The 13,908-nt window shown below is 42.5% G+C and overlaps 1 protein-coding gene across 2 annotated transcripts in view; it reads right to left on the bottom strand.

Annotated features, from left to right (window-relative positions):
* Positions 1-2,283: 2,283 nt before the first annotated feature.
* Positions 2,284-13,908, bottom strand: part of AXIN1 (axin 1) — a 157,645-nt gene continuing 146,020 nt past the window's right edge. Inside the window, exons 8-10 of one of the 2 annotated variants that reach the window (XM_021006742.2) lie at positions 10,943-11,050; positions 7,635-7,802; positions 2,284-4,226 (exon numbers count right to left, since the gene is read on the bottom strand). In XM_021006742.2, the coding sequence (XP_020862401.1) occupies positions 4,100-4,226; positions 7,635-7,802; positions 10,943-11,050 (403 nt within the window). In that variant the 3' untranslated portion in view covers positions 2,284-4,099. The remainder of the gene's footprint in view (positions 4,227-7,634; positions 7,803-10,942; positions 11,051-13,908) is intronic. The other variant, XM_021006743.2, reaches the window with a different exon arrangement.

Genomic DNA, 13,908 nt, shown 5'->3' with positions numbered 1-13,908 from the left:
CTTTTCCCATGAGGTGGGGTTGTGAGGAGACACTCCTACTGTTTTATTTATGGGAGGAGATGTGTTATAAAGGATGCTGCCTTGGGCCTTAGGCCTCACTGATCTGTAACAACTTCCGGGGGAACCAGGTTCTCCATTTTGAACCGATATGAAGGCTTTCTTCAGTTTCCTGGATTTAACTTTTTACTACTTCCTAAAATTACTCCATTCCCTTTGTAACCAGATTCCCTAGTCTGGCATTCACTTCTTCCCCTTCTATGTCTCACCTCTACACGCTTGAATGTTTTCTAGGCCTTACTTACAGGGGAAAAGAGAATATACAATTCAGAAATAATATCCCAGGGTAAAAAAATTAGAAGTGCTCATTTCAGACTAGATTGTTTTTAATTTCAAAGCTATTTCTAACTGAGATAAGGTCCCAGGAGCAAGCTTGGCCAGTTCTGATTCCCTCTAGGCCAGAATTCTGCTTAAAGGTTCAGTTCCAAAACACCCTGGCCCTGGTGTTCATATTCATATGTATATGCTTGTATATTAATATATAAATGACTATTAAGAAGTTTTGAGAGACAGGGCACAAAAGGTGGTGTAGGAAATCAGCAAAGGCTTCATGTAGCGGTGGCATTCAAACCTAGTTTTGAAGGAAACTAAGAATTATAAGGGGTGGTGAGGAGGTAGAGCATTTGAGGCATGGAGGACAGCCAGGCATGGAAATGGGAACCGGTGTGGAAATAGCAAGCAAGACAGTTTGGCCAGAGGATTATAAAGTGCTATAGAGGGGAGAATTATGTAACATTTGAAACGTCAGGTTTTTGGTGCACAACTAATACAATACTGCAAAGATTTAAGTGCGGATACTTATTTAGTAAGGTAGCCTGGCTAAGTGGATAATTTCTATCCCTACCTCTGACATTAGCTGTATGGCTTTGAACAAGTCACTTAACCTTAGCCTCAGGAAACTCTAAAATTCATAGAAGGCACACAAAGGCAAAGAAAGATTGCAAACGACTCTGCCTCTCTGATTGATAAAATCACAGATCCTTGTCATATATTGATGATTCCCTCTATTGATTGCAATCCCTTCGAGTTGAGAGGGATGACTATGGCTGAAAAAATTAGTCACTGACCCTGTAATGAGCTTCTCCAAATTTACCAGGCTGGACAGGAACACAGTGACGCTAAGCCTGTGCTTAATGGCTTTTCTACAGTGGTAGTGTTTGTCAGTTTATATTTCATTGGCATAGCCTTTCAAGAATGTAGGAATATTTCCACTATGTGATCAACAGTCCCCTCCCTCTGACTAAAGAGAGAGTATAGAAATCAAAATTACCCCCAACATTCCAAAAAATCACAACCATCCAATGTGACATCTCTGTCTCTTCCAGACTCAGCTAAATTCCTACATTCTGCAAGGAGCCTTTCCCAGTCTTTCTTAATCTCAGTCTTCCCTCCGAAAGGTTTTATCCAAAGGTCTCTCCAAAGGTTTTATCAGACATGACCTTTCTCTTAAAGGATTGTCTTCCTGATGGACAAGATGGTGGATTTGTCTGTACTGTCCACTTCTAGCAGAAGATACACTCTAGTTTTTGCTGCTGTTTCATGAGGCAAGATCAGGTAGGGGTAAATAGTCTCTTCAGTAGCCCCAACACCATACTCAACTCTTCCTCTTTTAATAACCTAGGACCCCAATTCTTTTGACTAGCACTTCCTTCTACCTCCATTGGATACCACTTGAGGGGTGGGGAAGGCCAACGGGTGGTATTTGGAGACAGTTATGGTGATGTAGAGTAGCCCAGGTTATACGTGGTGGTGGTAGTGGGGAGGGCTGTGAGTTGATAGCTCTGGGATAGGTAGGTGGGTGGGTGGGATTGGCAGCATGCTGGTCTTCTACATCTGAAAAAGACTGGCCTGCAGCAGTCTTTGATTACTGTTTCTTTCCCAAAACATTCACATTTACAAGGACTTGTCATAGTCTCTAGCACCTGTGAGAGGCAGAGCTGAAAAATGCCAAGGTCTATCTGTATGAGGTAGGGTTCCTTCTCCTGATGTCTGGTCAGCTGTCATAGCTAGGGCTATCAGGCACCCTAATAAGGAGGTTGTGGAGCGCTTGAGAGAGCTCTAAAATAAACAAACAAAACCTGGAGATCCTTACCACTGAAGGGGCTGGAAGCTGAGGTGGAGACAAGGTAACCTCTCTAGTGAAACAGACCTCTCCTGCCCCTTGTTCCCTAACCCCATCCCCACCTTTTTCAGTTCCATGCAAACCACAGTAAGAGTAGCAGACGCTTGTGTTTTTTAAAATTTTATTTAATTTCATTATTATCCAAGTACCTTTGAAAAGATAATTGTACAAGTCAGAGCATGAAAAATGGTCTGGGGCAGCTAAGCTGGCCTTAGAAAATGTACATATTTACAATGAGACCCTTTAGAAACAGGGAAATGAAAAAGGGCTATGGTCGGGCCACAAGGAAACATCTCACTGGACAGAGGATAACAATTAGAACTTTAAAAAGATTGAAGAGTCAAATGCAGTTAGTTCCCTGGATGAAGACAAGTTCTCATTTGCTGGGGTTCACACAGTGGCAGGCAAATGACAAGACTGCGTTTCAAGGCACTCGGTGACATCTACAGTATTGGAGGCCCCTGCCCTCCTTCCCGGGGCTTTGTTGTGCCCACCTGGGGCTGGGGTCCCAGTTAGTGAGATGTGGGCATAAGTGAGGCCATGCTGAAGGGAGAGCAGCAGGGGAGCCACAGGTGAGGAGAGAGGCCTGGTCACTCTCGACGTTGCCAGAGAGGAGGTCGATCCCTCGCCTTTCCAGTGGGCCCAGGCTAGATGACCCGTCGATGTCCTGTCCTGATCTGCCTGAGATAGGAGCTTAGGGACCAAGCCTCAGACAGATCAGGGAAGGACAGTGAGAAAACCACAGCGGACATTATATGTAGTTAGCAGCAGTGAGGGCAAGTTCCCCTCTGAGGACAGGCCTTAAGTTACAGAGAGGGGTGGGAGTGGTGGGAGAGAGAGGCCTGATCTCTCTCAGTGCCAAGATCAATTCAGTGATGCTCTAGGGCAGTGGTATCAATAGAAATAGGGACCACCAATCTGTACACAAGGATTCCTGTGGGCCACCTATCGACTTAGTTTTAAAATGTAATATTATCTACATTTATTTTGTTAAATATTTCTCAATTACATCTTAATCTGGTTCAGGCCACACTTGGGAGGGTGTTGTGGGCCACATGTGACCCTGGGCTACGTATCCAAAACCTCTGCTATAGTAAATCTGCTGTTTGACAGCAATTCTGCCTTCAAAGCATCCTGCTAAAGCTCTGACCTCTGATCTGGGCAAGTTTCCTCCATGGAGAGTTGGGTCAAATTATGTTAGAGAGAACATTAAATAGTAAGTGATCAATGGCTTGTTCCCACAGGAAGAGGCAAGGCTGCCTTGGCTAGACTCCCAAGAAGAGTGTGTGTAGGTAGATGGGTCTCAAAGGATATTGATTGCTCTGGGGGTTTAACTTAAGGGTGGGATTTCTTTCCTCCTCAGCACCTGCATTGACAGGTTTTCCAAGACTGACCCCTCCACTCCCCACCTACAAGCATACACAAAGATAATGTGAGAGAATGAAATAAAATCACCCAGATGGAAGATATGGGGGCTGGGGCTTTGCAGGTAGAGGGAATGGTATTTAGTTGGGACAGATGTAATGGCTGTACACATTTGGCGATTTCCAAAGTACCTATATAGGTCTGACATTTACATAAGAGCACTGTGACACTGGAAATATCTTCCTTTATTACAATATATCAAAAATATGAGCTTTAGTAAACAAGGTCATATACTTTCTAGTACAACTGTACAACACTACATTACATAGAATATTTTGCATGTAGGCAGGTTCTCAAAGGAGAATCCTCAACCCCTTGTGGACAATGCTGACCGGGGAGGGGCCACAGGAGGTTTCAGCCCGATGGGGCCTGTGTGATGCCCTTTGGGATAGAGAGCTGAGCAGGGTGTGCCAATCCGGCACTGCTCTCTGTTTCCGAATTCCTCGGCAGTGGTGCCCAACCTGGAAGAGTGTGGGACATGGGAAGTCTAGGGGATTAATCAACTTTCTCCACTTTCCCAATGATCTTCTCTTCAAAAATGGGCAAGATGGCATCATCTTCTCGAACTTCCTCAAACACTACCCCACAGTCAAATTCATCACTCACTTTCTTGAAGTAGTATCTGCAAGACAGAAGGACATTGGGTGAGGGAGAGTTGGCAAGAAGAGGAATTGGAATAATATAAGAAGCCACAATTGGACCTTTATTTTGATCTCCCTGATCAATGATGCTTTCCACATACTATCACACATAATACAACATCCCTGTGAGGCAGGGGCCATTATCCCTGTTTTACAGATGAGGAAACTGAGGCTGAGCAGTTACGTGACCTGTCCAAGGTCATATACGTAGTAAATTTTTGAGGCAGTACATAAGCCCGGGCCTTCCTAGATTTCAAAACAAGCACTCCATCCTCTACATCATGCTGCCTCCTAAGGAATATGGTATCTGTAGGTCAATTATGATTCTTTCCAGCAAGGAGACAGAGTGGAGCCACCAGGATTCATAGTCATTAAGTCTATGCCTACACAATGACTGAAGGGACCCATGCCCAGCTCTCACGTCTTCAATCCTACCTTGTAAAGTCTCTGCTCCAGTTTTTTCACCTTATCTAGAATACAAGCTTCTCACTGATACCTGTCTCTATTCAGCCCTCTCCTCGCTACCTACAATCTTTTTGCCTCTCCATTTATCATTTCCTTCAAAATCAGGTTCAAAACTCATCTTTTCTTTTCTTTTTTTTTTTTTGGCTAGGCAATGGGGTTTAAGTGACTTGCCCAGGGTCACACAGCTAGTAAGTGTTATGTGTCTGAGGCCGGTTTTGAACTCAGGTCCTCCTGAATCCAGGGTCAGTGCTCTATCCACCGTACCACCTAGCTGCCCCCAAAACTCATCTTTTCTAAGAAGCCCTTTCTAACTTACCACCCTCCATTCTCAGGTCTCCTTTGTCTTATATCCTCTGTAGTCTATACTGCCTCAGCTCATACCCACTGCTTTGTAACTATTTTCAGGTTTCTCCAGCTACAGGCTCTGCTCAATAAATGTCTTCTGAATGAATACAGGAATAAGGGGTGATTATGTATCAGGGGGTAACTGAAAGTCCTGGGATACCCTTACACCAATAACAAACACTGATACGGACACTGATTTGGCTTCATTCTCAACTTCTTTACTCACATCAATGTCTATCTCAGTCTCCAATGGTTCAACTCAATTACACAAGCTTTTAAATGAGCACTTGTTATGTGTTAACTGGGCCAGGAGTCTGGGAGCTGGATGAGATAACCACTCCTTCCCCCAACTTTGCTGATACAAATACCCTTTATTGTAGGTTTGAGAACAGAAGGCCCCTGCTCCTGGCTGATCGCCCACATAGGCCAACTTATCCAGGAAGGCTAGGCTGGGCTGTGCCTTACCAACATGGCTGGCAAGACAGAGGACTTTTCCTCTCCTGAAATGTAATTCCCAAGAAGAGCCACTTTGGTAACAATGAATCACTGGTTGTAACCTTTACTGGGAGATCCTCCAGAGCTGGTTCCCGCCCTGCGGGCTGGCTGCATGTTGAAGCCCACGGGCTGGAAATAACTTGAGCATGTTTATAAATGGGAAAACAACACAGCTCTGTTTATCTATCCTCCACCCAAAATCCCCAAACAATAGCTGTAGACTTAACCTCCAGGCTGTGGCCAATGGAGAGATTGTAAGTGGGGGCACAGTGTGTTTTTATGTGTAGGGGGGAAGGGAATGGTGTGGAGAGCAGAGCAGTAGTTGGGTCTCTTGTAGAGCTGTTAATTTTCCCCAACCGTTCACACCCTTAAAATGAGTTCACAGGGCAAGATTTTCCCAGACTTTTTATTAACATGTTTCCATGATAAAATTGCTAAAGTAGCTGGTATAAGACAAGGGAAGTATCGCTAGCAGAAGCCCTGGGAAAAGATCTAAGATGAGATGCCGGGAACAGGATTTCTAGGGGACCAAAGGGCTGGGACTGCCTGTTTTGAAAGGAGGTCGTTAATGACTTTCTGTGTGTGTGTGTGTGTGTGTGTGTGTGTGTGTGTGTGTGTGAGCGCACGCACTTGTTTTTCCTGTCACAAGGGCTAACTGCTTCACTTGAGCCTCTGCTGTCTTTGCCCCTGTGCAGAGGGAGGACAGTGTGGAAAGCATGCACAGGGACAGCAGAGGAGGAACAAATGACATAGTGTGTATTCTTTCTTAGCACTGTGGGCATGCTTGCCTTCCTAGGAGCACTATGAGGGGAAAGGTAAACCCAGCATCAGAGTACTGTTGAGCTGAATGAGATGCAAGGGTAGGGAGGGATAGGGACCATCTGCTTCCCTCTCTCCTCTGAGCTATGTTTCCACTATTTTCTGAGCTGGTGCTGAGCATAATGGAGAGGAAGGTCATGTCACTTCTAACTGGGAAGGAAGGGGCTCTTCCATCAGTTTTGCATGCAAGGATTGTAAAACATGCCATGTGAATACAGCCTGGCTTTGTGTGAAAGTGGACATGGACATAATGGATAGAATTACTCAATATTAGAGTGAAGGGACCACTGAGTTTCATTTTACAGAGTAAATTCAAGAGATCAAGAGAGGGTAGATGATTTGCCCAAAGTCACAGACCTGGTCAGTGGAGTAAACTAGAACTTGAATCCAGGTCCCTGACTCTTTCCTGGTACCACTTCTAGAAGAGACAACAGCCAAATCCTTCTCTGTGGCGCAGTGGATAGAGCTCCAGCCTTGAAGTCAGGAGAACCTGAGTTCAAATCTGGACTCAGACACCTGACACTTACTAGCTATGTGACCCTGGGCAAGTCACTTAACCTGGATTGCCTCACCAAAAAGAAAAAAAAAAGAGTCTTGCCCTTTAATTTAGGCATTCTTCTCACAGTTTATTTCTGTTTCTCTAATACAATGAAAAAGGGGCTTATGATGGAAGGACCTGTTGCCAGTAGAAACAATGAGATGTACATAGGAATTCTAAAGTATGAAATATAGATAACTGATTAGACTAAAAATAAAAAATCTACTTCCATTATTACGGGATATAACTTCTACAAAAGTTAGTGGCAGTAACTAGGCCTTTTGGTCACCCACCTGATCCAGAGCCTCTCATGGAAGGTGACTGGGTTATTTCTTTAAAAATTTACATCAAAAATACAGATCTTCAGAGCTTACTATCTGATTTGTTATGCCTCTTCTTCCAAAGGTATAAAGGGAAAGAGAAGCTGGAAGAAAATGCCATCATTTGGTGGTTAAGCTTTTGCAGCTACTTCACAATCCATGAGGCAACCTGGAAAGAGCTGAGAGGGAAACCTGGGTCATGCCAAACAAACTCGGTAGGCTGGTAGCACATTGTGGAGGCAAGGAGAAATACTTGCCCCAAAATGCCTAGGTAAGAAATCTCTGAGAACAAAGACCCAGAGAAATCGTAATGAAGAATGAAGCTCCTGCTTGCGCTTCTCTAGGCCTCCGGGTTGTAACTAAGTTTCCTGTGTGAGGGACACCAGGCCAGACATTTCTGCTCTCACCTGTAGTTTCCTTTCTTGGTCAGAAGTTCTTTGAATTGACCGAGGGTGACCACACGCCCCTTGACCAAGGTCCTGTAAGGGATTGGCTCTCCACAGAAGTAGTAAGCTACCACGATGGTATCGCACGGTGGAGCACTGCTATTTCCCAGCTTCTTTTGTAGCTTTGCCCTGGGATTCAAAAGCAAAACAAGAGTTGGTTACTTTTTGTGGAAGAGGGATACAATAAAGCACTTCCTACCATGAATCCACAAAAGGTTTGCATCCAGTGGAACAGGTGCACAATGTACACACACACATACACACGCACACACTAAAAGCTGTGATTAGTGCTCAGTTGTGACCCCCACAGTTTCCTGGTACTGCTGCAGGCCAGCTAAAGAAGAACTGGAATAGGTCTAAAGGGTCTACATCCTATCCTCTGGCCAATCGAAAAACACTAACAGGCAGACACCTATAGCTCTGACCTACCAACCTGCTTACCCTCCCTCTTCTATCAATTAAGAGTTGATTCACAGAAATCTCCAGCCTTAAGGTTTCGGTTTCCCCTAGAAGCACCATCAGAAATAGAAGTGTTCCCTTACCAACCAAAGACAAATGCTAACACTAAGGTTTGTAGAAGCAGAAATTTTGCATTTTGCCCATGCACTCCTTTTCTCAACCACCCTGAACTGTATTTGTGTAGTTCGTAGGTTGGTGGCATTGCCTGAAACTGGCCTCATATGGATAGTGTGCTGTACCCGGAATGAGGAAGACCTCAGCTCAAATTCTGCCTCAAGATAATTGTCACTAGAGGATAACAGCACTTCCTTCTCAGAAGAGTTGTTGTGAGGATCAAGTAACATATGTAAAGTGCTCTGCAAACTTCTAAGTGCTATGTAAATGCTAGCCATTACTGCTGTTAACCAGGGTCCCAGCACATACAACGGTGCCATTACTCCCATGGCCACTGGCAGACCTCGGGGAAACCCTGTGCACAAGGCTGGTTAACAATCAGGAGGGTATTCCCTATGTCTATGGTCACTGTGTCCTTTTATCAGCTGAATGTTATGACAAAGCTTGGGTTTCTTAAGGGGCTGTAAGTAGTGAATTTCTGTACTCAATCCCACACTAAATCAGGTCCTACAGTTGGTATGCTATAGAATCACATTTTCAAAACTTTTTTTGGGGGTGGGGTGGGGGAGAAGTGGACAATTATACTGTTCAAGGAGAAAGGTGGTTTATATTGCTTATCTTAACTGAATCTACTTTTGGGACATGCCCTATCAGGGTTCTAACCTAATCATAAAGCACCTAAAAGTTATGAGTTATATTGATTTTAAATGTTCAATGAATTACCTCTTTTCCTCCTCCTCCCTGCTAGAAAAGCAGGACCAAGTAGTATAAAAAGTATCTTGCGGGTGTCAGGCAGGTTTTCAGGGAGCCCAATAAGTATGGCACCACTATCTGAGGCCCCACAGTTCTGCTAATCCCTTTAAACTGTTCTGACATGACATCTACTTTGAGTTATACAGCCCTGAGCTTCAAATGAAAACTTCTGTTCTCTAACAACACCTTCTACAACACAGGAGTCAACTACCCAGAACAGAGTTTGCAATTGCCTGAATTGGGGCTCATGGTTTCTCCAGAAGCCTTTATAATGTTCTTCAGGCAGTGTCTGGAAGCGACAGCAGCCCACCATACACTCAGGAGATTGTGAGTGAGGCTGAGGCACACCACCAGCGACGTCAGTTAGTCCACGGCACCACAACTCACGGGCTGAATAGAGAGGCTTTGGTGCCAGATGCCCCTGTACCCCAGTGGAGCAGCTGACCTGATGCATAGGAGCAAGGAGTTCATGTGATCACAAAGTTCTTGCTAGGGAAACTCTAACCTAATATGAGAGGCTATCCAGAAAGAGGGCTCCCATTCAGAAGCTTAGTATCTACGTCCCACTCAATATATGCATTGCAAAACCTTAAGGAGTTGGAAGGAGCTTTTGAAGTTCTCTAGTTCAAGGTCTAAGTCCTCATGGCACTGCATTTTCACAGAGCTTCAGTTGGGATTATGATCTATAAACAGAGGCAGTATCCTTGTTGACACACAGGAGGCTTGCCTGGTCAGATCATTGTCTCTTTCCTCTAACCTACCTTCCTGGAAACAGGACTCCTTTGATGTTAAGGCTCCACAAAATGGAAAAAGAATGCAACTTATTTATCATCTGGGGTATGGACTACTTTTGCTTACTTACTCTTACTGCCTCTGGTAATAGCAAGAAAAGGGAACAGAAAACAATTCTTCAGTAATTCTTTCAAAAAGAGATAGTTTCTTTCAGCCACTGGTCGAGAAGCTTTTCCATCTACTGAACTGAGAAGCTGGCAAAGGCTTTTAAGATGACAATGTCTGAGCAAGGAGCTGTGGCTTTAGTGCCAATTCCTTCTTTAACACACACAATTTGTGGGGAACACATTGGTTCTGACATTTAACACAGCAGGTGCTTCAGAATATGGTGATTTTTATTGTGTTTACAAACCACATTCTCATTCTTTTGTACCACTACTTCGTAAGGATTTTGGCCAGAAGGTATGGATATATTGGAAAGTGTGGGGTCATTTTTGATTTCTAGGGTCTTGACTAAGTAGTCATTCAAATGAGTATTTTCTACAGTTGTGATTTCATCTAAGAGTATCAGAATTTTTTGAGCATACAGATTCATAGTAAGCAGACTGATACTACATTCACCACAGATACTTTTATGTTAATAATTTTAATTAACTCAAAGAGCTTTTTTTCAAGAAACCTGTCTTTTTTGACTAGGTTATAAATGAGCCACTCTTGGAGAACTGAATTCCAAAGTTCAGATGGGATGCTTTAAAAAGGGGGGTGGGTGGGGGCGGCAAAAAGAGTATAGGAGTTGGGTTGCTATAAAACACAGGCCCCTTTTAGGAAAATGCGGCAACAACCTTCCAATCTTCAATTGACCATGGACTCAAAATATATGTATGGGCCAACAACTCTCTGCAAACCTGAATACTTTCCCTAGCTATACTGATATCAAAATGTCTCCCTTTAAAAGACTGCGGATGGAAGGCTGCATGTCATAAAAAAAAAAAAGCAGGCTCTGGCTGTATCTCCACCCTCTAAGGCCTTGTCCATTTCCAAGGCCAAGCTGGTTCTGTAGTGTGGGAGCTCCCTAATTGTGGGGTGAAGGATAGAAGGAATAAATGGATAAATTATTCAATAGCTAGTGATTTTTGTGGTCTAGAACAGCAGGCCCCTGGGGCCTTGGTTCCTAGATGTATAGAGAACACATGAAGCGTAGTGGCACCTACTCAGACTCGGAGAGGTCCATGTCGGAGACAGCTGGTACCACATTCAGCATTGGCATACAAGCTGGCCTGACAGAAGAGCGACCCCGCTGGATAACCTCTTGCACATACCTAAAGAATAATCTTTATATATTAGATATGGCAGGTTTACCCCCATTTCTATGATCCAACATCAGTCATAAAGCTAACCTTTCAAGGAACAAAACCTTAAATCCTTTGTTCACATCTTCTTAGAAGATAGCAAAGTGTAGAAAACACAATGAACCCTTATAACCCAAGACAACTGAATCAAGTTTCCCAAAGCCTAATAAACAGAGAGCTCTAGACAACGGCTTGTACTTCACAAGATGGGGATTTGTCAGCTGATCCATAATGGCATCATTCGGCCTCTGCACTGGAAGCCATGAAGAATTCTACAGACAAGTTACTTTTTAGCAACTACAGAACAAACATTCCTCACTCTTTTTCTGCGTAATATGGTTACTAGTCAGTTGTTCTTTCACCAGTTCTTTCTTCAGACAACATACACTTTTAAAAATCTGAAAAGGCCTGGAAAGAGGCCTTGAAGAATACACTTCTACATATTTCCTTTAATATGAATAACATCACCATCTTTCTCTGAAGATCTCAAAGAGCAAAATTCTTATGAAGCAATTTATATTAATCTGCTTTTCTACCTAAATTAGCTATAAATGATACCCTTTCTCTACATCAATGAAATGTATACATTTGTGGGTGCAATTCTGTACAATTCAGTATAATACACTTTCATTAATTGATAAATGACACACTGTTAATATGAAGAAGCCAAAAACTAAGAAAATGTTCCAAGGCAAAGAACAGTAAAAATGGGTCATTGTAGACAATAATTCCATATCTCAGGACCCATATGCACAAAAATATGTATAGTAACTCCTTTTGTGGTGGCAAAGAACTGGAAACTGAGGGGATGCGCCCATTACTTGGGAAATGTTTGAACAAAGTCATGGTATTTAAATGTGATGGAATACTGTTGTGCTGTAAGAAATGAAGGGGACGAAGGTTTCAGAAAAACCTGGGAAGATTTGTGTCCACTGATGCAAAGTGAAGTGAGTAGAACCAGGAGAACAGTTTATACAGCAATAGCAATATTTTTAAGATAATCAACTCTGAAAGACTAAAGTAATTGATCAACACAATGACCAACCACAATGTCAACAGACTCATGATGAAACATGTTATCCACCTCCAGAAAGAGAACTAATGAACTAAAATAGTACAGATTGAAGCATATTTTCTTCTCCCTCTCTCTCGGGGGAGGAAATGGCTAATATGGAAATCTGTTTTGCATGACTACATGTATTTGAAATGAGTTTTGTTTTTCTTGTCTTCTTAATGGGCTGGGGAAGGAGATAATTTCAAACTGAAGATGTAATAAAACTGAATTTAAAAAATAGTTCACTATCTCTCCCTTTCCCAATTCTTCAACCCCTGGGTCTTTCATTACAAAATCAGCAGTTGCTTATAAAACCAAACCAAACCAACAAAATTACTCCTATATCAAGAAGCTCAAGCCAATAGCTTTTCTTCTTCCTTAAGAGTCATCTGTAAAAGCTTAACTTCATCCTGGGGAAACCTGGCAGCAAGAAAGCAGGATGCAAAGGGCCATGGAGAAAATGGCTTTCACTGAGTTTTAATATTTACTTTATCAATTTCCAGTACCACTTCATGCAGAACAACTCACCCTACACTGCAAAAGAACTCAAAGATACAGCTCTATACCTTAAAGGAGATCCCAAGTGAAAGTGGAGATAAGACATATAATTTTTTTTTTGGGAAAAAAAACCCCTCAAATCTATTGCAATAATAAGCCAAGAAATTGTTAAAAATAGGAAAAACATAGGAAACCAAGGACTCACATAAGCTCTCTTAGCAAAAATAATAAACTAGCTCCTGAATATCAACATTGACCGCCCAGGTGCAGAACTGATCTTCCAACTTGAAGAACTTGCAAACTGGTCTTCCAAGAGAGGATACAGACAGAGAAATAAACCCATCTAAGTGTCAGGGACCTTGCTGATAAGAATGTGTCTACTTCTGACAAGATGGGAAGGGTCAGAAGAGGAAAAACTTGATGACCTCTTAAGCATGTGCTAGCCTTAGGAATTAGAAGGCTATGGGATATGAGTCTTTGGGGTTCTAAATAACTGTCATCATTTTTATGTCCTAAAGCTAGTAAGAGGAGTTAAAAATATCTACTAATTCACAACATACTTGCCACTTAGCATGCATATAATAAAATATCTGATTAGGTGGGACAACAGAGCTGGGTTATTTATACAGAAAAGGCAAAATTATAACTTTAGATGTCTTTATTACTTTTCTTTTGTATATGTGAATGTGGTCAGCAGTTTATAGTTAGGAGGAGTAGGGAGAACAAGATGGAAATTGGCAAATAAGGAAGAGTGGTTTGTTTTTCTCTAAAACTTCAGCAAAGCTGAAGAAGATAAGAAGCCCTGCTTCACTTGGACAAAGCACTTCAGCTATATCAAGAAAGGAAACAATTTTGTCACAAGTTTTAATTGCCTAATCCTAAAAAATTCTTGCTGCCAGTATGTTGTCAAGTATTTTTCTACTCAATTATCTTTCATATCTACATATCTGAATAACTTTAAGAATATTAATTAGTCTGTGATCCTACTCCTTCCTGAATGCTTCAAAAAACAAATAAACCCAGTTCTACAGTTCTATCTATCAAGGTGTAAGATGGTTAACCTGCAGGAAGATTTATTTGAAAAGAATCAGAGAGTTTTAAAAGCTGGAAGGGACCTTAAGAGATCATCTAATCCAGGGGTGGGGAATCTGCCGCCTCAAGGCCACATGTGGCCTTCTTCTAGGTCCTTGGGTGCAGCCTTTTGACTGAGTCCAAGTTTTACAGAATAAATCCTTTTATTAAGGAGATGTGTTCTGTGAAGTTTGGATTCAGTCAA

This window comes from Phascolarctos cinereus, unplaced genomic scaffold (genome assembly GCF_003287225.1).
Source record: "Phascolarctos cinereus isolate Bilbo 61053 unplaced genomic scaffold, phaCin_HiC Scaffold_4;HRSCAF=312, whole genome shotgun sequence".
Lineage (NCBI taxonomy): Eukaryota > Metazoa > Chordata > Mammalia > Diprotodontia > Phascolarctidae > Phascolarctos > Phascolarctos cinereus.
The sequence above is the reverse complement of the archived record's forward strand: the minus strand, read 5'-3'. Positions and strand labels throughout refer to the sequence as shown.